At 44.7% G+C, this 27,986-nt stretch overlaps 1 protein-coding gene and 2 non-coding genes across 3 annotated transcripts in view; all 3 read right to left on the reverse strand.

Annotated features, from left to right (window-relative positions):
- Positions 1–924: 924 nt before the first annotated feature.
- Positions 925–27,986, reverse strand: part of SF3B3 (splicing factor 3b subunit 3) — a 28,859-nt gene continuing 1,797 nt past the window's right edge. The window contains exons 4-26 of the mRNA XM_066327758.1: positions 26,863–27,035; positions 26,374–26,515; positions 25,597–25,709; positions 24,745–24,882; positions 23,489–23,592; positions 22,140–22,305; positions 21,608–21,703; positions 21,020–21,092; positions 15,492–15,643; positions 14,963–15,118; positions 14,448–14,603; positions 13,602–13,745; positions 12,617–12,739; positions 11,137–11,291; positions 9,869–10,043; positions 9,058–9,263; positions 8,012–8,168; positions 6,564–6,689; positions 5,314–5,526; positions 4,283–4,381; positions 3,723–3,866; positions 2,834–2,938; positions 925–1,836 (exon numbers count right to left, since the gene is read on the reverse strand). Of these exons, the coding sequence (XP_066183855.1) occupies positions 1,696–1,836; positions 2,834–2,938; positions 3,723–3,866; positions 4,283–4,381; positions 5,314–5,526; positions 6,564–6,689; positions 8,012–8,168; positions 9,058–9,263; positions 9,869–10,043; positions 11,137–11,291; positions 12,617–12,739; positions 13,602–13,745; positions 14,448–14,603; positions 14,963–15,118; positions 15,492–15,643; positions 21,020–21,092; positions 21,608–21,703; positions 22,140–22,305; positions 23,489–23,592; positions 24,745–24,882; positions 25,597–25,709; positions 26,374–26,515; positions 26,863–27,035 (3,257 nt within the window). The 3' untranslated portion in view covers positions 925–1,695. The remainder of the gene's footprint in view (positions 1,837–2,833; positions 2,939–3,722; positions 3,867–4,282; positions 4,382–5,313; positions 5,527–6,563; positions 6,690–8,011; positions 8,169–9,057; positions 9,264–9,868; positions 10,044–11,136; positions 11,292–12,616; positions 12,740–13,601; positions 13,746–14,447; positions 14,604–14,962; positions 15,119–15,491; positions 15,644–21,019; positions 21,093–21,607; positions 21,704–22,139; positions 22,306–23,488; positions 23,593–24,744; positions 24,883–25,596; positions 25,710–26,373; positions 26,516–26,862; positions 27,036–27,986) is intronic.
- Positions 25,362–25,441, reverse strand: LOC136366746 (small nucleolar RNA SNORD111). Its single transcript, XR_010744567.1, has one exon. It is a non-coding gene; the product is annotated as a small nucleolar RNA SNORD111 (small nucleolar RNA).
- LOC136366743 (small nucleolar RNA SNORD111) lies at positions 27,734–27,815 on the reverse strand. The gene has a single exon (XR_010744564.1). It is a non-coding gene; the product is annotated as a small nucleolar RNA SNORD111 (small nucleolar RNA).

A 27,986-nucleotide genomic window follows, 5' to 3' on the forward strand; every position in this document is an offset into this window, starting at 1 on the left:
TGTCACTGGAGCTCTGCTGGAAGTGCTCCCTGATCCAAAGTATCACTCCCTCAGGGAGGAGAAGGGACAGGGAGCACAGGGAAGTCCACTTAGAAGTCCGTGGCAAGCCAGAAGCTGGACCCCACAAAGCTCAGCTCCCCTTTGCCCCTCCCTTAACACAGCTGCCCCCACTCAGGCAAGGGAGGGAGAACAAAGCCCTTTGCTCTGCCATCAGAGTACGGGTGGGGCTCCACGTACCATGCCAGAGCCAAAGGGTGCAGCCTTGTGTTGTAAGCCCCTGCCATGCAGCCCTGCGAGGTCGATACAATGCAGGAGGGGAGAGGGTGCAAAGGACAAGGCAGGAGGGTGTGTTTGTCCTCACCCCACACAGTACATGCTCCAGAGAATGCTAAAGCTGTTCAAAGGGAGCGCAATCATCAAGGACCACCTGTCTCTCCAAGCCCCAAGTGGGGAGCAGCATCCTTATCAGGATGTTACAGGCTCTCGAACAGTCCCCGTCAGCAGGAGAAAGCAGTGAGCAACCCAGCAGAACCATGAAGCACTTGTTGTGTGGGTGCACTCCAACTGGGAGCCTCTGCAGCCAGCTACCGAACTTCTGGGACACAGACCTTCCCCCAGTCCTCGTGGCAGCCAGCTGCTCCTCCCAGAGTGGCAGCTGCTACAGTGGGCAACACAGAACCCCAAATGTGCAGCCATGCTTTGGAACGGCTGCAGAAATGAGACTTCCCTCTCTCCACAGCCTGCTTTGTCTGTGTCTCAGGGCAGATCAAGCAGCAGGGGACCAGCTCCAGGCAGGGCACGGGGGCAGTGAGGGGCCTGCAGGAGCACAGGGCTCAGGGTGTGCACATTTCTGTATTCCTCCTCCTCCCCTCCTGCTCAGGTCAGCAGCAGCTGCCACGAAGGAGAAGAGCCCCAGCGCCAGGGTAGTGAAAAAACAGGCTTTTATTCTTCATGTGCTGCTCACAGTCACAGCTTGGAGACACTCTCTTGCCAAAGTTATTATGAAACAAATCAAGTCCCAGACTCAGGCCTCGCTCTTCCCCACCCCCAAGAGAGTCAACATTGTACAAAACTCTATTTACAGGGAAAACAGTCAGAAATGGCAAGTCCAAAAAACCCCCTTGCAATTCATTAAGAAAACGTTCAAGACAAGTGTGACAGTTACACCCTCTACACAGCCGGCTTCCCACTGGCTGCTCCCTGGACTAGTATAAGCCCAGAGCAGCTCACCACTGGCTACTAGAAGAGGAGCCTTGCTAATCCTGAATCATGCCACAGCTCTTTCCTTTTCTAAAACGCTGGGAAATCACAAACCCTACTTGGCCCAACAAAGACTCAGTTGGATTTGCCCTACAGAACTTTCAGCAAGACACCCTGGGACTCCCCCATCTGAAAGGGAGGACAAGGAGATGGGGCTGAGGGTCAGCTGGCGTCCTGCCTTGGGCACTTCCCAAGAGAGAACTGCTCTGGCCAGAAGCCAGAATGTCAGGAGCCTTCACATAGGCAGCGGGATGTGTTGGGAAACCTAATAGCTGATACTGTATTTACTGGAGTCACCTTACTTCAAAACATAAACCACGAGGACCAAACCAATATTTGAAAAGGGGGGAAAAAAAGCACACATTCCTCCTCCCAGGGGTGCCTGGAAGAACACCCAGAGGAGCCACCAGCATTTCTGCCCCTGCCAGCTGCCGCTCAGAAAGCGTAGCGTGTGCGGATGTCTTCCAGCTTCTTGGACACCTCGGGTGGGGTCCGGTCCAGCTCCTCGGCCACATTCTTCTGTTTGTTGGGCTCCATGGAGTTGAACTGCTCACACAGGTCCCCATCAATCACGTTCTGGAGGGGCAAAGAGGAAAGAACTGAATCGAAACCACACAGAGGCACTGAACCCTGCCTAAACAGGGGAAAATGGCCACAAACAGTTTGTTCCCAGGAGTTTCTTAATCCTGTCCTGGAAACAAGACCATGCCTGGTGACCTCATCTGCTGAATAGCAGCAGTTAGCATCACATTAATTACTGGCCAGCTTGATTAACGAAACAGAAACCCGAAAGGCCTGTGTGCAGCTCAAGAATCACACAAGGGAAAGGAAGAGAGATCTGCCTGGGTCTGAGCCCTGCATTAGGAAGGCTGAGGGAAGCTGTGAGTGATGACAAAGGCAGCTTCAATCAAATAGAAGCAATATTTGAGGCTGTGTATGCTGCAAATCAGCCTCAAGCTCATCAAGACCACCATCCCGTGCACCTAGAAAACTTCATCTGCTGAGACAATGTTCTGGCTGACTTCACACTCGTTATTCTAGTAGTAGTTACCACGGGGATCTGTCTGGTCAGAGTATTCAGCAGTTCACAGCTTCTAACAGTTCCTCAAAAGCAGAAATAGGCAAGAACAGCTGTTTCTGAACTTAGATTTCTTTTTCCAGTGGTGGTGGAAAAAACATAACCCAGGGCAGCACTCAGTTTGACCCAGCCACACCAACAGCTATGTAATGCTGCTTCTTCTGGTGGAAAATGGAGATGCTGTTGGAAGTGGAGAATTGCACCTACAGCGCCTGCCTCTGGGCTGGGGTCTTAGGACCAACCCTCAGGAGGCTCATTATGAGAGTTAATAAACCAAAAACAGACGTGGATTAAGTGCTAAGTACTGTTCTCCTTACAGTGCTGCTCAAGAGCCAGCTGCCACAGACACTACACAAGCCATTACTGACAGCACCCTTGCCTTGGCTCAAGACAATAATAACTGTACCTTGCTTCTGCCAGCCTCAAGGCAGCTCTGTGCCCCAAAGCAACCCTCTGCACCCCGTGACCAGGTGATTCCACGTGCTCAGGGCTTACCTTCACTGGGAAGTAGTAGGAGCGGAAACTGAGATGGTCTCGCCCACAGAGAGGAGGGTGCTCAGACCGTAAGTGCATTTCCACATGCTGGAAGAAGTCATGATCCTGGGGAGATAAAGGATTGGTAAGTCAACAGTTTGGTACACATCAGCACTGCCAGCAAGGCAAGACAACACTCACCAGAAGGTGCTCTTGCACTGGCAGAAACACTGCCATTACATGACCATTTGGGGTAGGATGAGATGATCTTTAAATATCCCTTCCAATCCAAACCGTTCTGTGATTAAAAGACTCTGCCAGAGCAGCCCTGCACATAGCAGCCAAAGTCATGGCTAGTCCTTCATCGTTTCCACTTGGGAAGCACCCGCAGCAGAGCTAAGCAGCCACCCTGGGCAGGATCTGCCTCCCAGGAAATGAGACACAGAGCAGCTGTGCAGCCCAGAGCTGCAGCTCCAACAGCAAATGTCTTGCCATCCACTGCCCCAAGAGGCCACAGCAAATAAAGAATAGAGAACAGAGTACCGTCCTCAGGGCTTGAAACATCACTGCCTGATCAACAGTTTAGAGGCTACACAAAGCATGCCAAAGGACTCCTCCCTCCTCAGACACTGAATCACCCAAAGCTCCTTGAAAGCAAAGATTCAGAACAACAGTGCAACTAGGAATGCTTTCAGCTCTTTATAGAACCAGTGCAGGACACAGCAAACACCTTCTCTTCCACTCTGCACTGGAGCCATAGGCTCTCCTATGAGGTTTTATGAGGCTCTCTCTAGCTCAGGTTTTCAGCCACTGTGGACCCCTCCAGGGAATGCAGCACACTGAATATACTGGATGCAGATGAGTGCACAAAAAGCAGCAAGACTGCAGCCTGATGCCTGGCCTTGCTTACCTCATGAGAAGTAAAAGGAACCAAGATTCCTATCCCTCCTGACAGGGTGGTATAAACAAGAGATTCAGAGCCTCCTGGAATCAGTGTGGTCTTCTGCAAGGAAAGCACCGTTTCTCCCACGTGATAATTCATAATCACTTCAGCCTGAAAGGCAAACACAGAATCATGTTTTTTCTTTAGCTTATATAAAAGCATCAAAGGGCTTGAGAGAGGAAAGCAGAATAAATCCAGCCAACTGCTAGTTCTGAAATGCCTTTCTAGAGAGGAAGTGCCTTCCACCTGTGACCAGATGGCAAAACTCAGCTGGACAAACGGATGCAAGTAATGAGAGAAAGCAGCAAAAGAAAATGAGCTGCTTCCATCAAACACACCAAATAGGCTTCAGCTGTGATTTCAGAAATTTGGCTTGCAGCAACAGTGTAAATAGATCACCCACAGCACAGCAGATTGTGTAGAAGCAGAGCAGCCAATACATCTCCTGGACAACACTGCAAAGTCCTTCAAAGAAAAGCAGTGCATTCTTTTCCTGCAATAACCATGTGCTTCCCACAAAGTATTACCTTCTGTGATGCTCCATTAAGCAGGCCCCTATCCCAGAGAGCTTTGTTGCCTGTGGGATCCTCATCTACCTCATCATTGGTGTTGGGAGGCAATCTCACCTGTGTGGAAAGAGGAAGGAAGAATCAGCAAGCTGCAGAGAAACAGCACATTATCTCTGGAGAGCCCTTGTGCTGTCTAAAAGGCTGCTTTTGTGGACTCTGCAAGAACCACTTCACGCTTACAGCAGAATCATGCAGGTGACTCTCCAAAATAGCCTTTACAGTTATGTAACAACTGTGGTATCAAGTCCAATAGCCCATCTTTCAGAAACACAGGCAGGGCCTCACAACCAGCCTCTGCCTGGTCTGGCACTTGCAGATCAAGCTGGGAGGTACAGTCAAATTGATCTGAAGGTGGTTTCCACTAAGGAAACAGTTTGATAGATGTGGGGCAGGAAAACTCAAGAGGACTGATTTGTGTGCATTGGCCAAATCCTGCAGGCGCAGCATCTGACACTTGCTGAACTCTGCACTCCAAAGCACCCGAGCACGCTTCAGAGAGAGATCAAAGCTCTGCCAGAAAGACCATCTATTCTTTCCTCCTCCCCTGCTGAAATCCAGCCAAGTGGGGAAGTGTTGGCTGACAAAGCCAACTGTGAAGAGGAAGTGACAGAGAAAGCTAAATGCCAGCAATGAGGTTTAGTCAGAAAAAGTAAGAGTGATAACCCTGACTCAAGTTCTCGTGGGCCCTTTCACAGCAATAATCTTCTTTCAAGGCGTATTGACAGTAAGTTTTGAGGCAATATAAACACAAATTACTGGATATCTCAGAAATACGTTTATGACTTGCTGATCCTTTAACTTATTTGCTTCCTTTAACAAACAGATAAACTGCAGCTCACTATAGTGACAGAGTCACCCCATGAAAACAAGTCAATGGTACAGGGCGTTGTCTCCAGCTAATGACAGATTCTCATTCTTTTAAGATAAATCACGGATGTTTTAAGGGAAAATATGTCCAAAAAGCCCCAACTTCAGCAAGGCACACTCACCACACAGATGTTACCAAACTTGTCTGCTCCAGCCACAGTGTCGTAATCCAGGAGCGTTGCTGTAGTGACCCACCGAGGGTAAGTGTCATCAGCAAAGATAATGAGCTGGTTCTCATTCCTTTTGTAACGCACCCAGATGAAACTCTCCTGAACATCTGAGACAATCACTCTGTGCCCAATGGTTTGGATCCCACAGATGTAGTTGGCAATGTGCTTTTGAGAGAGAAAGGACAAAACACCTGAGTGCTTCAAACGGGGAAGCATAACCCTACACCAGCTGAAACACTATTTCCCCCTGTGAATGACAGCTCACTCCCCACTTCCCATCATTTCCTCCAAAACTACTCCTCATTTCTGCCATACTAAAGTCCCATTCTAAACACATCATCAATACAGGGCAACCTAACATGCACCACGTGGCATTCACAGCCTTCCCTGTAGGAACACTGTCCAGAAAACGTGTTGCTGGGGAGCCCACGACTGGAGATGTTAGGACATCCCTACAAGCAGGCATTGCTTCCATGTCTCTTCACTACGTAGTCATGGAAGGCCCAAGAAGAAAAGCGTCAATTTTTCATGTGAGTCATGTTTTAGGGGTATTAAAAAAACTACAAAACCATACAATAAAAAAAAAGTTCCCCTACAAATCCCCAGTTTGTTAACTCGCTGGAGTTCTTTTGTGCAGTAATGAGCTACTGGCAGAGGTTCTGCAGTTTGCACGAGAGAGGGAGGAGCAGGCAATTAAGAGTTAGAAAATCATGCTCTGCAATTTCTTTTCCTAAAGTACCAGAGATGCTCAGCAAGAAGGATCATCTACTTCAAGGAGACAATCTCCTTTTCAACATTCTGGGCATCTGACGAAGTGGCCATATGCATCCTCCAGCTTCTGATCACCCAAACTAATGAAACATTTCCAGTGACTATCTTCTGTTTTGCTTAGACCTCTCACGTGCAGCAGCCAAAGGAACAGTCTCTACAGACCCCTGCACACGTTCAGTAACAGCCTGCATTGAGCTGGGACAAAAAGGAACTTGCAACGCCACTGTCAGGTGTTAAGAAAATAGTAGCACAACAGCCCACGCTAGTCCAACACTACTCTGGATAGATGCAACCAGCAAGGCAAACACACAGATGATGAAATAATCAGACACACTTGGGGCGGAGTAGCAGCTAAACTCCGTGTTTCCCTCCTTCTGCAAAATATCACTCATTCCAAATTGACAGCTCTGGTCAGTGACAGAAGGCAGTACCTTATTCTCACATTTCCGAAGCAGTTTCTTCTTGCCCAGGTCATACACACGCAGGAGCTTTCCAACCCCAATTAAGACTCGGCCTTGGAATGGAGCAATGGCTGCAGGGACCTCCTCCACAGGGGTCTAGAGAGGGAAGATTGTGAAATCCCCATTAAGAGAGCTAACGTTACATAAACCTTCAGACCAGATTCACCTAATGGAAGTTCACTGGCCTGTACCAAGGCTTTCAATGTAAAAGGCTAATAAGACTCTTTTTCTACAGGAGAGGCAACAGGTCAGTCCTTCGCAGGCAGACAGCACCAGAAGTCCCACATAGAGCTAAGAGAGCCATGGGTACTCACACACAACACACTGCTGGCACAGGACTTCTCTAAGAACCCCATATTGGGCAGGCAGCAAAAGAAGACAAGGGTCTGGTTCCCTCAGTTCTTAGTTTTGGTTTACATCCAACAGAAAAACTTTAGACTGTTCCTAAATCTACCCAGACTGTTTTCAAGCAACGCATGAATGTAATTTCAGCCATCTGACATTGCCACCAAAAAGTTATTAAATATGAACAACTACAGTGTGTCCACAATTTCAGTAACTTAGACAGGGTTACTGTCTGAAAAATCTCCCAGCACTAATCAATCCAAAACGATCAGCCACAGCAGAGAAGGGGAACATGTACAGAGTTTCCATTTACAGCATTCCTAGCTTGGCTGCACTGGCTAAGAGAAGTTTATTTCACAACTTCAGCTCCGTCAGCTTCCCAGTGGGTGTTCAGTGGCACCAGAAAAGGCCACAGTCCAGGACAGAGCCCACTCCCTGCATCAGGACTCTAGGAAGTGAGTAAGCCACAACATTCCTTTCTATGTGTTCATCTGCTCAAATCTCAGCCGTGCTGGAAGCATGTGGGAAGAACAGTAATTTTTCTGCTGAAACCTTTGCTGAAGCCCCTGAGACCTATCAAACAAGTTGCTCACTAATCATTTATACACACGATCAAACAGCATCCAAGGAAGATGACTGCCCACACCAGCTGTACATGGTCAGCCAAGGACTGATAGCCTTAGCACCAGGGTTTAAGTGACCCAAGTACGAATTTGCTCTGTAAACAAGTGCTTAAGCTGCTCTCTGAGCTCATATTCCAGAAAGCAAACAGAGCTATTTCCCTCCCCTCCCTAACAGGGGCATGAAAAACACTGCTCCTTTCCAATTTACCCAATTAGATGGGTAAAATTGGGACTCCTGCAAGATCTGTGTTTAGTCCTCAGCTCAGCAAAAGATGTACCAAATAATTCTGTAGGACGCAGCTGATTTTCTCCAAGGCTGCTTCCAGTGTGTAACACCAGCATGAGAATCTTGCCCAGGATGCACAAAGTACTACAATATCACTGCAGCACTCAGGCAAGTAAGAGGTACTCCAACACTCAGCCCAGGAATGACCTCATCACTCCCCTCACCTTGTGCAGAAACTCCAGCTTCTCACCACTATTCACCAGCTTGTATGTGTAGACAAACCCCCCAGCAACTGAGCGTGGGTTCAGAATCAGGTCCTTGGCGACTCCCACCAGCACGTACCACTCATCACCAGTGTTGGAGAACCGGCACACAGCCACGCTGGAAATGACAGGACACAGCAGGACATCAGTGTCATCACCACACTACTGCTGCACACCCAGACTGGATTCCCCACAGCACACCCTGCACCTGCCCAGCAGAGATTTGAGACTCCAACCATTCAACACTGACGTTTCCTTTCAAGAGATAATTTTTCCTCCTTGTATAAATATTTAACGCAGATTTGTTCATTCTTCCATACTCTCCATATGTGTTCCAGCTGTCACATTTGCTCAAAGCATTTTGCTTTCACAATGCCCAGAGTTACTTTACACTTTCACAGGCTGGACACTGCCTAGTGATGTGCAAAAACTCTACCAGAAGCTGTTTTTCAAAGGCTGTTCCCACTGGGACACACACAAATAACTTTCCTCATCTTCCAGTGTTATTTCCTGCTCAGTAAATAGCTCAAGCGGGTTGGAAATGGCAGGTCAGCCTTTTGGACTAACATGACCTAACTCTACTTCACCTGCTGAGGCACTTGCTATTCTTCATGGTCATTGTGTTGGTTTTCCCCTCCAGTCCTCTAACACTTCCCTTCCCATTTAATCTATCCTCCGTTTATCTGGATGAGAAGGAAAAGTGAGAGATAACAGCACATTCCCTTGTTCCCAGCTCTCTTATCTGTCATTTGCACCCCTGTGCTGTTCTTTAGGCACTGAGGTCCAGCAACCACATTTGGAGCACCACCAGCTCTCAATGCCACATGCAGACAAGGTCAGGGTTGGAAGGAAAGGCAAGACAAATCACTTCTGGAATTTCAACCCAGTCTCTTGATAATGTGTTCCATCTGGATTTCAGCTTAGTAACAGATAAGCAAAAGGAATAAAACACCTAAGACTCATCACAAGCAGGGATTCCTCCTGCTGCATCTGGCAATGCTTCTTACCTGAAAGCAGCTTCATTCTGCTCCAGCTGGACCAGATCTAACGTGTTTCCCTGGATGGGGTTCATCACTCTGATAACAGAGGCCCACTGACCATTCCCTGCCTTGGGAGCACCAAAGATGGACTCGGGAAGATTCTCATTCAGAAAGGCCGCAGCCATCTCTGCAGCCAGCTCCCTCTCATCCTCACCTGCAGCCTCCACCATTTCCTGTGGTATTAAAGGACAGGAGAAAAGAACAGCTCAGTGATTTCCTTTCCCAGCATGCTGATGCTCTGCATAGAATACAACCTCCCTGTTTTGCCTAAACCCAGGTATTCTGGGGTAAGATACTGCCTATGAAGACATAAAACCCATTAAGTCCCAATCCTTCCACCCACCCTGAGCTTATTCCCTAGCTGTGTCAGCTCTGCCTTGCCCAGGGGACAGTTGTCTGGGGAGCTGTTTCTCCAAATCAACAACCCTGGAAACACAATCCTGAGAAGAAAATAAACAACCCACTGAAATGCAACCATCCCCAACCAACCACAGAAACCCCACAGAACGGTGTCACACAAGCAGGACCGTCCTCCAATAGGGTGGTTCTTAAAATACTCCCTAACAACACTCAAAGGAAGGAACACTGAGAAGTGATGCATTCTGCTGAAATTTGTGTTTTGAGGCAGATGTCCACTCTTCCTCCAGCCTCAGCATTCACACAAGGCAGAAAGCCTTGCAGGTAATGGCAGCTGGGAACTAATAAGCAGGGAGCACTTCCAGCTGCAGAAGTCCCCTCTGGGGAGCAGGTAGGTGTACCTGACCCCCACCCCAATTACCTCAGCCATTTGCTGCTTCCTCTGTGCCTTGGTGGCCTCCGTGTAAGCATTGTGGTCTGTCTCAATGATGATCAGGTTGTTGCTCTCTGGGTGAATGACAAATTTTCGGGGTGTGTACTGCAACGGGAAGGCAACCTGGTTGAAGACTGCTCCCAGCTTCTCCAGTGCCAAAATCCTGGGGGACAAAGATGTGACGTGTTGAACATGGTCTGAAAACAGCTGTCTATGAGAATGAAACTGGAACAGAATGTTTCCTTTGTGAAACTGGCTAATGTAGAGAGGAGCAGCACCTTTCTCAGGCCAGACAGCAACTAGCAAACAGCTCCAGAGAGCAGAGCAAAACTAACACCCTGAAATGGGAGCCCACGGTGTGAGACAGGTTTATGCTGCAGCACAAGGTCTTTGAGGGTACTTGCTGTCCCAGGGTGCATTCTGACTGGTGCTGAAGCAAGTCTACCCCAAAAGGAACAAAGACCACATGGGAGAAGGAAAGTGCACGTTTGGGGAACACATCATCTGAATCTAAATGTGACATTGACTTTGACATATAATCAAATGCTCCTCAAAGGCACTTCAGTTAAAAAGAGTATGAAAAAGGCAATGCCAGCTCTTTCTTCCTGTGACTTGCCAGCTGAAATGCCAGTTCTTCTGGCATTTGGTGTCTAAAAACCACAAGTCTTTCCAGAAAGAATGGCTCCTTTAAGAGCAATGAATGCTGTAATATTTCAATGAGAACAGATATGAAAAAAGTGCCTGTTCAAGTGCATACAGCACAGCATCTGAATTTGTGGTCCATTATTTTCATTTATCTTTTTAGTATCTCAGCTGAACTTTTTAAAAGGCAACAAACACATCCCTGTCATGCCTCTGGTGTCTGAAATCACGTGGCTCATTTCCTGCAAAACAGCCAATTCAGATCACAAACCACAAGATCTTAATATATAACAGGTCCACATTTATTAAAAACTTCCCTCTCTCAGGATCAGAGAATTGAAGAATAACTTGAATCACACTTATTTTGAAAAGCTAGAAAATATAAATCTGAGAAGCACATCTTATTTCTTTTTGACAGCATAACTTTCTTTAAATAGTCTGTTTTCTGAAACCCATCCAAGTGTTTCTATCAAATCATTATCCATAATAAAAAAATCTTTTTCAAGTCAAGTCACTTTACCTCCTTCCTTTTGAATGTCAGCTGGAATCCACCACCACTTCACCTACCTGGCATCTCAGCCTGGAAGCATTTGTGTTTTCCTTCTGATGCTTACCTCAATGTGTTTGTGGAGATGGCCACAATGCCCTCAGGGCACTGCTCAGAAGCAAAACCAGATGCAAACTCCAGTGTCTCATAAGACAGGGGAGTCAGGTGGAAGCGGGACTGATAGGAATAACTAAGCCAGGAACGGCTTGACATGGCCAGCACCTGGGAAAAAAGACAGGGAGCAAATTTATTAGGTCTGGGAGTGGAGGCAAGCTCACTTTATGCAACAGGAATGGATGTACAGCACCCAACTCTTCCCCAGTGCCACAACTGAACTGTTGTGGGTGTACTCCACCCAGATCAGAGCATACCTGGGGAGATACTTCTTACTTTCAGCTTTCTCTGGAAATTGCATATGGCATGAAAAGGAATTTTAAAGCACTGTCAAGACAACAAATACTGCAAATGAGGTAGACTAAAACTATTACCTGTAAAAGCCAAGATGAACAATACTGTCACATCTTTTTTTTTTTTTTTTTTTAATAGCTTGCTCTAATGGGAACAGGTCTTTTAAGTAAGCATTTACTGCTTCATCACAATCCAAATGCTATAGCACTCTTAGTGACATTTACTGAAAATCATCACTAGCCTAAATCAAATTACAAGAAACAAAGGAAGCAAACTGACTTCCAAACTTTTCAGCTTTATATATTTGGCTAAACGAGTTTCAGTGCAACCTTAGTTTCTGCCTGAGTGACAACAGCTGATCTCAAAGGAGAAAAGCACTTGGTCATTCTACAGGTATTTTCTGCTAGAGCTGCAAAGCTCCTCATCTTCAAGTTACAACTGGCAGGAGCAAGTTCAAGAGATTCACCCAGTGTACCTTAACACTATAGCAGAGCTCAAATTCCCAGATCCAGCCCCCCATGCTGATCAGCAGTATTTCTCAACTCTGAAGGTGTCATCCAAAAATGAGTCAGGCAGGGGGTGGCTGATTTCCCCAGTGCCACATCAGAAAGCTTGGAAATGGCACTTCTGATGAAACACATTCTTCCTTCTATGCCAAATCTTGCAAATATTTTCCTTGAACCATGTATGGCAACTGTCCAGCCCTTGGCTGAGCTATTCCCAACATGCAAGGACACAACCATTCACTGAATCAAGCATTCAAGGGTAAAAGTTTTCTGCACGGAACTCTCTCCATCTCTCTGTGCACTAAAGCAGGCAAGATGTGTCTCTAAGCCCAAGAATCTGCTCAAAGCTCTCCAAGCACACTGTAAACACAGCCCATGGGTCAGATGAATCCTAGTTCAGAGAAGGCAGGGCAGCACTACACAGCAGTAAGGAGAATAAGAACAAGGCTGTTCGTGAAAGAACAAGCTGCGAGCCAGGCACCCCGAAAATGAACTCATTCTACTTTCCACCCTTACCCACAGGATCCTGCTGTGCTGCACAGATTCTTCCCCACCCTGCCCACCCATAAGAAAATCTGGGATGCAGTGCCTGGGGAGTGGATGTGCACCCCTGCAGGAGCTCGGCTCCCTTACCGCCTCTTGGCCTTGCATTCGGACACGGAAGAGTTTGACGGGCCGGGAGCCGAGGTATCTGGTCCTGGTGTCAGAGAGATCACCAGTGACAGGGTCCAGGACAGTCCGCAGCAGCACACCGTTCTTGACAGCAGCAAAACAAAAAGATCCAGGTTGAAGGTAAGAAGTAACTTACTACATGCATAATTCAAAAGAATTGAGAGAGGTAGGTGCTGAAGAATTAGCTGTTTGTTTTCCTAGCTGTCAGTACAACTCTACTTACAGCCACACTTTTAATAGCAAAGAAAGCGCAGCTCCTGCACAGTCCTACAGGGCAGAAAGGACCCTCTTCAAAATAAAAAACAGACCAAGGTCTTTAGCAAATCACATAAGCCATAAAAACCTGAGGGTGGATTCCAGACCCCCATCCCTCCTGGAACAAAGGTTTTACCCAAAAACTCATGCTCCATAAAAAGAGTTTGCATTCTGACATCAAACTTGAGGCATGTGGAAGAGCCTAAACTGTGCTGATTATTTTTACTACATGTTGAATTTTTTTGGTCAAAGATCAGAGAGTCTGTACTGGATGTAACAAAAAGCTGTGTAATAGCAGAGTTATTAGAGCAGAGCTTCTGCTTGTGGGCAGTTACTTGTTTGATACTCTGCCCTACAGGCAGTTTTTAAAGAGCTGCTCAACATTTCACCCAGAAATATTTCTTAAAATATGCCTTCCTTCTTGAATGAGTAAAGCACAGTCTGTCCTACATAAAATCTGGGGTAATACAGTGTCTTTTGACTAGTCTTTAGTCTAAAAATGTATGGGGAAATTCACACCTCTACGAAGTCACACAGTGAATTCCCCAGTCACGGTTGTTAAACACATTGTAACAAAGAGGGAAGTCAGGCTTTGTGTTGCACTGCATGATGAAAGGGCTATATTAACAATCCACCTTCAAGCAAAAGCTCCTCAAGACACGCCTGTCAGAACCAGGCAGGAACCCCTCACCTGCAGTCCAATGTTCAGGTACAGAAAGCCAATGGAGCCCCTTTCTCCCAGCTCGTCCTGCTTCTCTGTGCCACCCATCTCCACGATGCACAGCGACTCGGGCTGTGCGGGCAGCGCCTGCATACTCAGGGGCTGCAAACAATCCTGGGGAAACAGGATAGAGGGATGACGCCAGTCAGCAAGGCTTGGCATGGCAAGACAGGGTTCAAGCTCCATCTAAGGAGCTTAAAGATGTCCTCTTAGATCTCCAGAAAAAAGTATTCACCACAGAAGAAAAGAAAATGTCACAACAGACTCTGGCTCTATGCATTTTGGTAAGCAGGAGTGGTAGCAGCCTGGGCTTTAGAGAAGGTAAACTGGATCCTTCCAAACTATTCTAGCACCATTTGCTGCTATTTACCATGGAGCGAGCTGAGCAAAATTTAGGTTACTACAACCAGCTTTGAACACCTCATCTGTCGCAGGTAGACAAGTAGTAAGTTTGGTTTGCTGCCAACTTGCTTGCAGAATGAGTCTGCTTTCAGTACAGGTACAAACAGGGAGATCAGAAGGGGAAATCCATCAAAAACACCATCCAAAACAAAACAATAGAAGAAAATTATTTTGTGACTTATCAGCTGAACACCCGGAGGCACAACTGATTCTCAATAAAACCAGGGTACTGTTACAGGAAAGGACCAAGGGCCACGTTTCCTCCCAATCACCAGAGACAAGCCATGCAAGCTCTCTATTCCTGCTCACCCACCTTTATACAGAAACACAGTTTGGATGGACACAGTCCACCTCTGGAGGATTCTTCTGAACGTTTCAAAGCAACAAAAGGGCAAAACCAGCGCAGCTACTCACCGAAGGATCAAGTGAAATAATTCGGACAGTGTTGTCCACCAATCCAACAGCAAGGAACCGGGAACGCTGCTCCCCAGGGGGAACATTGGCCAGGCTCATGCAAACGACATCAGCTGACATCTCCTTTCTCTCCGTGTACTCATTCAGCTGTCCTGACTGAGAAAGAAAAACGTGATTTATTAATTAGCTACTTTGTTTTTAAACAATGCTTTGGATTTGTTATATAAACAATATCACAATTTTTAAACAATTTATTTCAGCTACAACTGGAAGAACCAGAAGAGCAAGAGTACAAATACACAATTTTCAGCCTCAGTTATGAGCTTCAGAGACTTTAATTAGCCATTAAATTATCTCAGATAGAGACAGTCTAGATATGCAGGGTTTTGATCTATCTTTTCTAGAAGGATGCCTGCTCTGCTACTGAATCCTTTTCTGTAGGTCTGATCAAGGATCAATCCCTGGCATAACCCATACCTCACTCTGCCAAACTCATTCACAACATTAACACATACCGGGTCCATCTCGAAGTAAACCAGTTCTCCTCCAGTCAGTGCTATCACTACTTGTCTTTGGTTCACAGCACATTTGACAATGGTTTTCTTCCCTGGTGTCTTCCACTCATTTACTCTCTTATCTGCTCGGATGTGCCGGATTCCATCTGGATAAACCTGAAGGAAGAAAAAAGGTCACTTCAATTCTGTATTTACCATTTCTTTACAACTCCCCTTTCACTGGTGGTTCTGACTCATCAGAAGCCAAATACAGTGATACATCAGCTATGCACCAGGCTGAACCAGCAGGAAAACACTTGCCAGCTGGGAGAACTGCATCTTTCAACCACAGCAAGGAACTATTGAAGGAGATTAGGACCATTTTGAACTGGTCCAGTTTCACGTAGCAAGATATAAAAAGGGAAAGGCTGAACCAGCCTCTGCCAATCCTCATCTTTAGACATGTGTTGTACTACTGCAGAAATCACATCCGTGCAGCAAGCTGAGTGTGGCAGACACAGTAGACATGTCAGAAGCAGCTTTCCATTACCTGTACCAAAGCATCATCACCAAGAAGAGAGCAGGACAAGGTGGGTGTAGTACCCAGGAATCCAGAGTCAGTCACTTCTTCTACAGTCTCTCCAATAGACAGCACCAGTGTGGCATTTACGAAGGACACAATAATGTAGGCATCAAATTCATCTGGTCAAGGGAGACAGGGAAAAAAAAGAGTGCTGATTTAATAAATGCAAGGCTTCCCAACACAATCAGCAGTCTGACAAATGTCTAGCAGTTACTCTTCAGCAGAATTCCTGTGATAATTACAGCTGCTGATAGTATTGCACAAGTTCGCTCTAGGACAAGCTGTCCAAAAGCCAGCCACTGCTGGACTCCAAACAATGCAAGACCGAGCCAGGGATCAAACCATGATCCAGATCCACAGTCAATTCACAATAAGCTGGATTCTGGCAAGTAAGATTCTTGTCTATTTTTTTTTTTTTCCAAGAATGCTCAAGTTCTCGAAGCCTTTAAGACAATTGTCCCCCCTCACCCAAGGAGCTGAAACCAGATTTAACACCCAACAGAGTCAAACAAAATACTCTACTCCAAAAATTTGAACATAAGGAATCTGTCTGCAGAAACCACACCACAGATGTTGCAGGACCACAATCTCTATCTAGCAGCCACACAATGAAAGGCTGCAGAAAAACAATTAGAGTGCACTGCAGCAGAATTGAGGGTTAAACCTGCTCTACCCTCCTCCAGAAGCTCAACTGGCTTCCATTCACACTGTGAGAGTCTCCTGGGATAAGAAACAATTACATTTTTAAGATAGCTGCAATAGTGTCATTTATCCCAATAGAAGTAAAGGTCAATGTTTACTCTATTATCTCCAGTACTGGTTTCTCCCAAAGGGGCAGCGTGGGAGACTCCTCTAGCTGGACATGGAGGAGCTATGCTAATCAAAATAATCTTAAGAGCTCATTTGGAAATAGGGAAACTTTGTGGGAAAAGAAGGTAGTAGGACTGTTAAAGCAAATGTCCCAGTTTATTGCTGTCTGCTTTCACTCTGCAGAAAGCAAGTCTGAAGAGAGGAAGAGGACAATCTCATTAAAACAGAAAAACAAAAGCAACAGAAACAATGAAGTCTATTGGGAAATGAAGCCAGGAGCCTTGGAAGAGAAATAAGATTGCCTCAGAGAAGCAACTCCACTTCTGCTGCTGTTGTCATGCAACTGCTATTTCTTCAAAAGAAAATTCCTCATTTTAACCCAACTCAACCCAAAGCTCAGACTTGGGGACCACAACATATCTAGTGGAGGTGAGGGTGTAAGAGACCTGTCAGTTTCTGCCCTTGAAAGAGATCCTCTGTAATTTTCAAACGTGGGAGACATGGAGAAGTGGCTAATAACCTTAACAGAAAAGGAAAATAGAGGAGTCTCTCTGGGATGGAAACAGGATTCCACAAAACACGACGCAGCAGCTTAAAGAACCCAAGCTGGGTTAAACAAAACAAATGCTTCAAGAACTAATAATCTTTTTCTTATCCACCCTGTTTAGATGGAAGCATTGCCAAACCTGCTGTGTCACGTTTATAACAAAAAGTTCTTACATACAGCTGAAAAATATGCGAGTGAAAAATTAAATACCCTCCATCATTCTTCTCTGCAACATCTGGTATACAGACCACAGCTCTGATCAAACTAAAGAGTTTTGTGTAACTAAAGCAATTTCAACAGAAGTCTGTGGCATAAACTCTGTTACTACTCTATTAACTGGTCATAGCCTGTAACCTCCAACAGCTCCAAAACCCTACAAACAGGAACCAGCTCATTTGGGGCAATGAGAAAGCAAGAACTGAACTGCAGAGAGAACCCCATCAGTAATGCCAACTACTTGAATGCTTGGCTAAACAGAATTCCTCCAACATTAACAGCAGACATAAGAGCTCAGCAAGACACACACACACTGTTTATTTCCTACGCTGAACAGCAGCTGAACGTGCACAAATTTTTCAACACCAGAAGTCTACAAGAATTCCTCGATCATGGAGTTTCTAGCACTTTCAGGCGAAGCATTTGATTCATAAATATCCCATAGACAGGATGTTCTAAGAATTCCATTTCAAAGACCACTGGTGCTTTCCAAATTACTTCAGAGCTGCTGCTTTCCTCCCTGGGGGCTGTCAATTCTCATGATAAACCACTGTGTCCCAGCTGGAGGTTTAAGCATGTGATTTGGAATAGGACAAAGAACTCCCATCTGAAAACAAAACAGATTCCCTTAGTCCTACTCTAAACAAAAACTCATTCCTAACTCTTAATACTTTTTTAGTTCTTTCTTTCCATTGGCTTACATTTACATTAGAGCATGCCTTTAAGTCTGTGTCAATAATGGTGACAAGTGCATTTTTTCTTGGAGTCTATTTTGCTTAATGACTCTCTGCTGGAGCTTTTGAAATAAAGGGTTTGATTTACCAGAATTAAGTCAGTGAATGAGATACATTCATCTAGGTTCAAACAACACAATTTTGGTTTAGAAAATATAGCAGCCTAGTTGAAATTAAGAGGACTAAATCTCTAGGGCACACTGAGAAGTGTTCTCAGTTAGAAAAAGATCTATAGATTTTAATATGAAAAGGTATCTACTTAGCTCTGCACAATCCCAAGCAAAACATCAGGCTCCCCAGAGTTTTGAACAGATAGACATCATTTTGTATGCAGACACAAGACTTCAGGAGATGCTTATTACCATTCTAATTGCACCAGTCAGCTCCTTTCAGTGAGTAACAGAGACATTTTAATGACTCTGAGGAGCCACAGCTGGACCCATTTTTCTACACATGCATTACAAGTTTTCTGCAGCTTCATGCACACATCACAACCAGTTATGAAAACATGACATTTTAGTCCATGAACTCTACACTACTGTGCTTTTTATTATGTGTCATGGGTTCAGTTTGAGTTAGTCCATGAGAATTTCCATTCTTATATGCCAGTCCAGTCCTGACAGTTTTCTCACGCTGTGCAACATCTGAATTTGCACCGATAAAAATGCAGTCACTCAGAGTTCAGTGAGCAAACTGATGCGCAGTGTCAGAGCTCAGGATCACGCTCAGTTAACAGGGTCTGAGGGGATGACAGCAGGTTTTCCTGGGCTTCTGTTTACTACTGCGTGGCGACTCCGCAGCGCTGACTCACTGCACACTGCTCCCCCAGCAAGTGCCAGGTAGGGAATGCTGACACTCAGCTCCCTGCTCCCATCTGTCAACACAGGAGAGCACACACCTACACCCAGATATTCAACTGGAATAGAGCATTTGGTGCAAATCCTACCCACTTCTGTCTCACAGGGAGATGAATCCCATAACCACAGGACATTCCCATGCCAACAATACCTACAAATGCTCCAAGCATACTTGATCTTTTTCTCTTGGAGGTCTGTACAAAGCAGCTGGGAGCCTAACCTTGGTCTACAAGAGAGCTGAAAATACCCCTAAAACACACATATCCAATTTTAGCAAGAACTGACTGTCCCACAGAGACACAGTTGTTTTGCTTCCCAAGGACTGCAAGATGGACTGGGATCTGCTTTCTACTCCTCAGCTACTGAACTTCAAAGGCAACAGTCTTCAACTACACACCAGTTCCTAGAATTTATTTACTGAAATGCTTAGCATAAATGTAGCCCCATGCTGTTGGGATTTTCTGTGGTTAACCTGTGGTACTGTACAGCAGACCCTAGCAGTAGGTACACACCTGTGGTGATCAGCACCTCCACCACCAGCCACCTGTGGAAGAAAAAAAAAGGCTTGGTATTGGTAGCGAGTATCACCACGTACCAGCCATGGTTAGTATTTGCTTTGAAGACTGCAGACCTGGGTGTTTCTTACAGAGGCCTTGCAGCACGCACACACTGAAATATCGAGGCAGAGCCGGGCAACTTCACACTGCCAACTGAGCCCTCAAAGGCACTTTAAAGATTAGATACATGTTTGAGAAGGTTCTGCACTCTTTCTGATTAAAACCCATTAAAATAACTTCTGAATTCCAAGAGTTGGAACTTGGCGATCAGTTTCACAGAACCATAAACTGAATTCAGTGAGTAGCACAGTTTAACAGCTACAGATTCCAGCCTTTCTGAAATCATAGAGATGGTCATGCTGAAACCTGGAGAATTTGGAAGCTGCAAAGAAGAGGAGGCAATGAGACTGGTCCACTTCCTGCAGATCATCAATGGTCCTTCACCTCCTAAAAAGTCAAAATCTTCTGGAACCCCAAGAGAAAAGATTTTAAAACTGTAGGGTGATGTCAAAAGCCTCCAAACCTCTGAGAGAGAAAATATTACCAACTTCTTTTCCAGAATGCTGGAGAAAAGGTTTCTAACAAACTGGAACGTCTGTTTTCAGAAAACTCTGTATTTTTTTATATGAACTGTGGAAAATAGACCCTTTTATTTCTGGGGGACATGAAGGCACTTTATGCTCAAAGTTCCTCCGTTGTTGCTTAGGCAGTACATGAGTCTCAGGACGTGAGCACAGGAATTCATGGCAAGTCTCGCATGGCAAGGTAAATCCCACTGCAGGATTTGAAATTCCCACAGAGTTACTGACTCTCTGGAAGACACACTACTCTGCTTAAATACAAGATACCATGTCACCATGGCAGGCTAAGGCCTCTATTGCAGCAATCTGGCCTTTCTAGATCCCGTGCAGAAACCTAGGGTAGTCTTTGTGAAAATTATACAAAGCACTGCTTAGGAAATAATCTCTGAGACTGCCAGCACCCAGAACAGATTCCCTACAAGCTTTATAGGTGTTTCTGTGCAATTCTGCTCTCACCATCAAGAGAAAGGCAGGAGAAGGGACAACATTTCCTCTTGTACATTAGTAAATCTATTATTTCAGATCGCAAAATTAAAAAAACCCAACAACCAACCAAACCCTCAATCCAGTATATTCTTCCAACCTGAAACTTTAATGTTCCTGGAATCACCAACCTTCTACACTCTGCTGGCTCTTGAATAGAGAGTATGTCCTAGTCCAGAGTGGTTTTTTCACAGACATGCACAGAAAGAAGTAATAAAATAACAGACACTGTTGCCGATTTATCATCTTTGTTCTGTAATTTGTATCCCACTCTCTCCCAAAAAGCTGATTACTGCAGTTGTCAACACACATGAAGAATAGTGAATATGCTCCAACAACAATAGTAACTGTTGCCTGCTGATGTCTGAGCAAGAACTTATGGGCAAAAGCTTATGGGAAGTGAGAATGCCTGAGAAGTTCAGCAGCTTCAGGCTGCAAAGGTACAACTGATACAGCATGGTGATGGATGCAGCTGCAGGCAGCTGCTTCTTTGTCAAAAGGAAGTGTGGCAATGCAAGGCAACCAGTGGGTGGGTGGCTTCTAAAGACAAGCAGGTGGCTGCTGACTCAAGCCACAGTTTCTGGGGATGGCACACAAGCATCATGCAGTACCATTCCTATCTCCTTGGGAAGAAAAACAGAACACAACAACAAACAAAACGTACACAAAAACATCATGACTTCCCTGTGCTTCAGGAAAATACTGCATACCTTCAACATGTCTCCTCACAGTCCATACAGCATTGGGGTTACCAGGCAGCTCTGAGACAGCCATTTCAGATACCTAAGTGTAAACAGGAAGAAGGTTCTTTTGCAAACAGATGTTTAGACTTACTAGAGTAAGCAATCAAACCACCAGCAGTTTTTAAGCTTTCCCACAACTGGGCAGAAAAACTAACAATTCCCAATTCTGATGCTCTCAGCCCATGACAGATGTGCTACAGGGCAAAATATGGTCAGCAATGATATGGCAACATTATTGCTCTCAGCTTTAAAATAAGGTCATCCACCCCCAGCAGAGATCAGCAGCAGCTGGCAGACACCAGGAATGTTCCAGTTCAATACACTCAAGTATTAGAAAAGACAAAATGCAGGTTTCGTTGAAGTCAAGTAAACAAAAAGCCTTTGAGAATGGAAGAATAAACAGTACAACCCTTCTATTTCTCAATAAGCAAGAGAAAGTAGCTCTCCAGACTATAGCAAAATGAGAATCCCCTTATTTCAGCACCTTTATTTCAAGGATTTTCTCACACTGCCCTTATCTCTCAGGCTGCCCTTCTCATGTGCTGGATGTCTTACCTCAAGTCCATGTCTTAGAACCCTCAGGGACGACCTGGGCCCTCGACCACAAGCCACATACAACTGGGGTGTGTCTTCATTGGCCAAATCTGCTATCTGTGTGGAGAAAAAGTGTCAAAACACCATCCACGGAACAAGAAAATAAAACTATATCTGTATGTCACACTACTGCTTTAGGAATGTTTTTTCAAACACCAAAAGCTGTGGAGACACCAGGAGGTGTTTCTGCTGCTGCCCCAAAAGAATGTTAAGTTTTATCCAAACTCTTTGCAAAGAACTGGTCTGATGGTCAACAGAGAAGCATCACAGAATCACTGGCTGACACCCTGTGTTTAGATATACATATTTATCACCACAGGAATCAAAAGCTACCAAGCCAGATACCAATCGCAGGCAGCTGTCTGAGAACTCTGCAAATTTGTCTTTCTATGAGTCTTTACTTGGAGGAGTATTTCTGGAAACCTGGAATAAGATAGCTGGGGTGACTCCACTTATACATGTGGTAAACAGGAACTTGCTGATGGCAACATACCTGACAACACAGAATAGGAGACAAACTGTCCAACTCATCCACCAGCACCAGGTTCTTCAGAGGCCGTGGCTGAAAAAAGAATGTATCTCCTTCCTCAAGAGGCATGGCAGAGGAAAACTCTGGCTCCTCATCATCATCTCCCAGGTGAGCTATCTGGTACAGATAACTTAAGACAGAAAGAAGAATGTCAGCACGTCCAGAGCAAGGCTCATGTAGCCTTAAGTAAGGCTTAACCAGATATTCAGGTAGTGAGGAAGAAAGAAATCCAAAACTATGTTATACTGTTATTAATATTTGGCTTTAAGGATTGTCTTCTGGGTGATAAAACATTTTAAAAGAATCTGAGGCCTGCAAAGAAAAAAAACAAAAACAAACCAAAACCCACTAATGAGAAACCCCCCAACAACCTCCCAGCCTTAGCCCTTCACATCTGCAGCTGTCACTGGCAAGGTACCCCAGAGTTTCACTGTTTTGTTTATCCTTGGGGCTTTTAGATATTCTTGTGCTAAAGCCAAAGCACCAACTGACAGCTGAGGCCAAAAGCAAGGCCAATAGTTAAGACTTCAACTGCAGTTAACTATTTTACTGGAATACTCTCACCTCTAACTTTTAACCACATTCCATATTCCATTTTATGAGCCTAAATAACACGACAATCAAATAAAACTTGAGATAAGGAAAAAAAACCCCAGAAAGACAGACTGAGTTACTTCCTGTTTTTAATAACGCCTGAATATGGCTTCCTCAATTCAGATTCAGTCCAGCAAACTGGCTGGGGCTCCCTCAGGTGGCTGACTGCAGATACAGTCAGGAAAATCTCCATTCATGTGAAACACTCCCCACTCCAGACACAGTTAAGCTAATCTTCCAAGATGTGCATGATCCTTTAGAGTATTTACAAGCCCAAACATGAATTAAGAGAAAGCCCTCAAGTATACACATAGTAAGGAAAGGAACACAGCTATGGATAAGAAACCCGATTTACTTGTGAGCAGGCCACACACACAAAAATTCAAAACTATCAAACTAATTGAAAAGGTAATTCATCTAGATTTGTGATGAACCTTTCACAAACATCAAGTGCTCAATTCTTCCAAAACCTGCTGTAATAGCAAGTAACCTTATGTTCTCTGCACGTCATCATTTTATCTGAGTTCAAACAAGGAAATTCCCCCATTCATAGTCTAATCCAACTGCTCTTCTTAAGCCCTCTGAACAAAGCACTAATTTACTCACTAAGTCAGAGGTGTTGTCTTTCTACGAACAGGAAGTTCAACAGTGAGTCTGCAGGCCTGAACAGAACCAGCCTGCTTCAGGGGAAAAACACTGATGTAAAATTGTTTACTCACTGGTTTCCAAATTCAGATGCCACAAAGAGAAACCCTGTTTTCAGCACGCACATGGCAGCAGCCACAGGAACAGTGTCAAAGTACTTCAGTCGAATCTCTGTCACCTGAAAGCAGATGAAGATGTGACTGTGATGGTAAAGTACTGGAACTCCACGTGTATGATTTAATAAAAAACGTCTACCTAGCTATCTTCTCCAAAGAAATGAAGCAAGAGCGGGCCAGGCTTAACATCAGTAGTTTGGGGCACCAGGTTATAAATCACAAAATCCAACAGACTGTTGGAACACACAAGCCAGGCTGCCTGTTTTATTCTAAGACTTCCTGCCTCTTGTAACACTGAGTCAATTTGGAAAACAAAAGCTGTAAAAATAGCAAGCTGCCTAAGAGAAAATAAATTTGCTTCACTCAACAGCAGTCACTGATTCTCCAGCATAAGAAAAGAACTTGAGCAAGTTTCTGAAATTGATAAGGTCACAACAGCTACTGCTGAAACATCAAAGAACAATCTCCAGGCACTTGAACATCATAGAATCACAGAGTATTCTGAGTTGGAAGGGACTGACAAGTCCAACTACCCGCTCTGCACAGAGCAACCCCAAAAATCACACCATGTGTCAGATCCTTGTCCAAACACTCCTTGAACTTCGGCACTCTTGGTGCCTGCTACACAATCATCCCCTGTACCAAATATGACATGTTTAGATGGAGAAATTAACCATCAATGTTTACTCAAAACCCCCAATTAATCACACTGCAGCAGAGATCTTTTCAGAGCATGATACTAAAACAAGCAGCAGCAAGCCACTGCAAGCCTGTTATTTCAACTCACACACCAGCTGGACCAAGCTACCTCAGCTTGCAAAAATACTGATTGCAGCATGTAAATACTCAATCAACACACTCCAGGGTACGTGTTGAAATCCAGGGAAGCTAAGTTCCACAGAATAAGTTACTGAAATTCTCTCCAGGAGGTTCATGGACCACAGATTACATCTTTTAAAGACAAGACCACCCCTGGAACATTTTAAGTATGCTCAAGTGACTGCAGCTTAATCCTCAAAGGATTTTGCAAACCTTGCACCGTGTTTTTTTAGGAGTAATACCCACAGTTGTGACCAGTGTTAACTGCATTACAAGCCATGTAAATCATGTGCCCTTCCAGAGCTAGACCCACAACAGTAAATACATATCATCTTAGAGAAAGTAACTGAGTAAGGACTCCTAAATTAATGCTTCTGCATTCACGTGATGCTTACCATATCTTCATCAGTCTCCAGAGTAATTTTGAAGATGTCTCCCTGCTCTGTCTGGGCCAGGAAGAAGAACATGGACTTGGTCTTATGTGTAGCAGAACAGACAAAAATCATACCCCTCTCTGGGTCATCCAAGTCATTCTGTCAGGAAAGACAGTGGAGGTCATTGGTGGAATTACCTGACAAGCACAGAGGTGATTTCACTAACTGAAGTATTTCCATTTCACAGGTGCCTTAAGAGCTCCCAGTATGTAAAAGGAGACTTTTAACATAAAGCACATCCCTTCATTACACCTGTAGTCATCCTCAGTACATCTCTGCCCCAGAAGAAAATACAACTGTAGGACACTGTATCTAAGCATCTGTACCTCACCTGTTTTACTCTCCTCTCCAGGCAACTCTCACATATCAAAGGCAAAAACACAGCAAAGGGCTGTAACCCACACACAGCTGGTTTTGAGCACCTTGGCAGGTGTTCAAAGCACTGCCAAAGCATGTAATTCCCAATACCAAAGGGAGAGGAAGCAGCCTTAGATGCAGCAGAGCAGCTGTTCAATTCACCTACATCTGTAACTGCCACTGTTCAGCATCTCAAGTAATCCTAACTTGCACTGCTAGTGCTGCCTGATCAGAGTCTTTGGAGTGTCTCCAGTATAAATCTCAGAGAAGAGACATGAACCACACTCATCACTTCAGGCTATGCCCACCTCTGCCCTCTCTTCCATATAATACACAGCCAGCGAGGTAGATAAGCCAATGTGTTTTTAACTCCTTTTTTCTTACTTTAAAACCTTCCTAATGCCCTTAACCTTGAAAAGTAAATTTGAAGCATTCATAATCTTAAAAATTTCTCACCCGTCTCCTGGGAATTGGGCATCTGATATCAGGCTGGTCACCAAAGTTCTTGTAAGTAATGTAGTTTTCAGAACAGATCAGCACCCCGCTGGGGCCATCAGAACCACCAGGAACTGAAAGAAAATTATTAGGAGAAAAGCATTTACCACAGATCTGACTTGCTGCCTGCAGAACATCTGGTTCTCTTTAAAGCAATGTAGTTTCCAGTACCCTCCATCACCCTACATGTATGAAATTTTGTGATCTCATGTAACATAAGATAGCATGAAACACCTTCAAAACAGTATTTGGTGTCTGTCTGAGAGCTGCCTACAGGAAATGCAACAGGGCCAGTATACAAAGATGCTCTCCTAGCTCAGCATCTTTTGTGTTTGGAGAGGGAGCTGCAGCAGTTTCCCTGTCTGAAAGTGTTATATTGGCATTGCATCCAACCCCTCAATGTGGGCTTTTAGTCCATGGATTCATCTGCCTTTAGCTGATGGAATCCCATTCAAGAGAATACAACAGCACCTACACATTAACTAAAATGAAGTCCTTTTGCAGTGCTACCAGCTAATTTCAGGAGCACTCTCAAACTGCAGCTGCTTCCATAAATACTTGTGTATTTCCATGTGTGAACCACCTCTCATTATATAACTGCAAGGTCAATTAATAATTTATACTAATGGCTCAGACTACAATTGAAACAACTCCTAAGATGTAAAGAGTACTGACTGTGTTTTCCTAGAGAATGGGAACCAAGCAGACCCATGCAAAAAAAAGGCCTCTGAGAGGTACCTGTTATGAGGAAGTTGCCATGCTCTTCCAGGGGCTCACTGTATTTCCTGACAACGTGGTTCAAACCCAAGTCCAATTCATAAAATGTCAATGTCTGTTGTGTGTTGGCTGCAGCTTCGCCTGTTGGATCATTGTCTGCTTCCTAAAACAGAACACATGGAGGTGTCTTTGAAAAGAAGTATTAAAAGGAGGCGCAAAGCTGATGCATGGGCCAACAGAAAGGAGGCCAAAAGACCTGCTGGAAGCTGCACAGCAGAAGTTCGGACCAAGAAAACAGGCATATTTTCAGCTGAAAAGCAAAAAGAATCACCAAGACAGAAGACACTTGCCCATTCTGTGGTGAAGGCAAGATAAAAAGCCAGTAAGCTTGTGAAAAATGAACACTGTCTCAGCTAGCAGAAGCAGCCAATGTTCTCCAATGACAGATAAAGAACAGAATAGGAACAACAAAGGTCAAAACACAGTAAAGGAAGATGAAGCTCTTCTCACCTCATAATCCATTTCCAGACAAGCAAACATTGGGTTTTCAAACCCCACATCGACTCCCACCACATGGTAGACTAAGGTATTGGCCTTGTGGGCTTCCAGTGGGGAGGAAATGGTGAGTCGAGCAGCAGCATCTCTGTTCAGGATATACACCAGCTTCTGCTTTTCAATGGCACCTGCAAGAAAGGACACCAGCATGTTAAGCCCATCACTTGATGACCAAATCTGACCTTACCTGCAGCCCAAAATTGAGTTGTAACTTGGTAAGAGAATGTCAGCATTGGTTCAGCTGAAGTTCACCACTAGTGTTTATCTCTGTGCCACCAACTAACCTTGAATGTCTCATTTTTAATCTTTCCGACTGTAAGCACAAAATTACAACTTCAGCCCTTTAAAGCCAAATCCTGACCCTTTGAGCTACATTTACCTGGCCCAATATTCCATCTAAAATGGCTTGAGTCAGATCTACTCCTTTTACCACACAAGAGATGACAGACTGCAAGGAAGAAAAGACAAACGGAAAGACGCATCCAGATGTTCTGCTATTTAAAGCCAGGTGGTATGACAACTTTTCCACAGAATTATTTTAACTTAGAGAATGTATCCTTGCCTGACACACAGCATCCACATCATAAAAAACACCACAAAAATATCAACATGAATGGCACAACTGTGACTGTGCTACTTTCTCACCCAGGAAAACCAAATATGTTAGAAAAGAAACAATATTATTTATTGATATTCCCAGTACTAAGACATGCTGATAAACTACCATCAGCACTGCACAGAGCTGTCTTCAGCAAACTGAGAAAGTTCCATACACCTCGTGCTAAATCTTACCAAAAAAATTCTCTCCAGTATCCTTCTACGTGTGAAGCCTGATCAGAAATGCATCTGGCTGTCTCCACAAGATATCTCAGAGAAGAGACATGAACACAGAACATCATTTCAGGCCATGGGAGCTGACTGGCTACACTGTAGCACAGACACCTGCAATCCCATCTTCTCTCCCACACATCACACTTCAGGGCTCTGCGAACTGCTAAGCAAACTGCTCTCTTTCCAACTTGTATTGGTTCAGCATTACAATTTATTTGTGCAATTCCATCAGCATCAAGGAACAATTC

This window comes from Sylvia atricapilla, chromosome 12 (assembly GCF_009819655.1).
Source record: "Sylvia atricapilla isolate bSylAtr1 chromosome 12, bSylAtr1.pri, whole genome shotgun sequence".
NCBI classification, from domain to species: Eukaryota; Metazoa; Chordata; class Aves; order Passeriformes; family Sylviidae; genus Sylvia; species Sylvia atricapilla.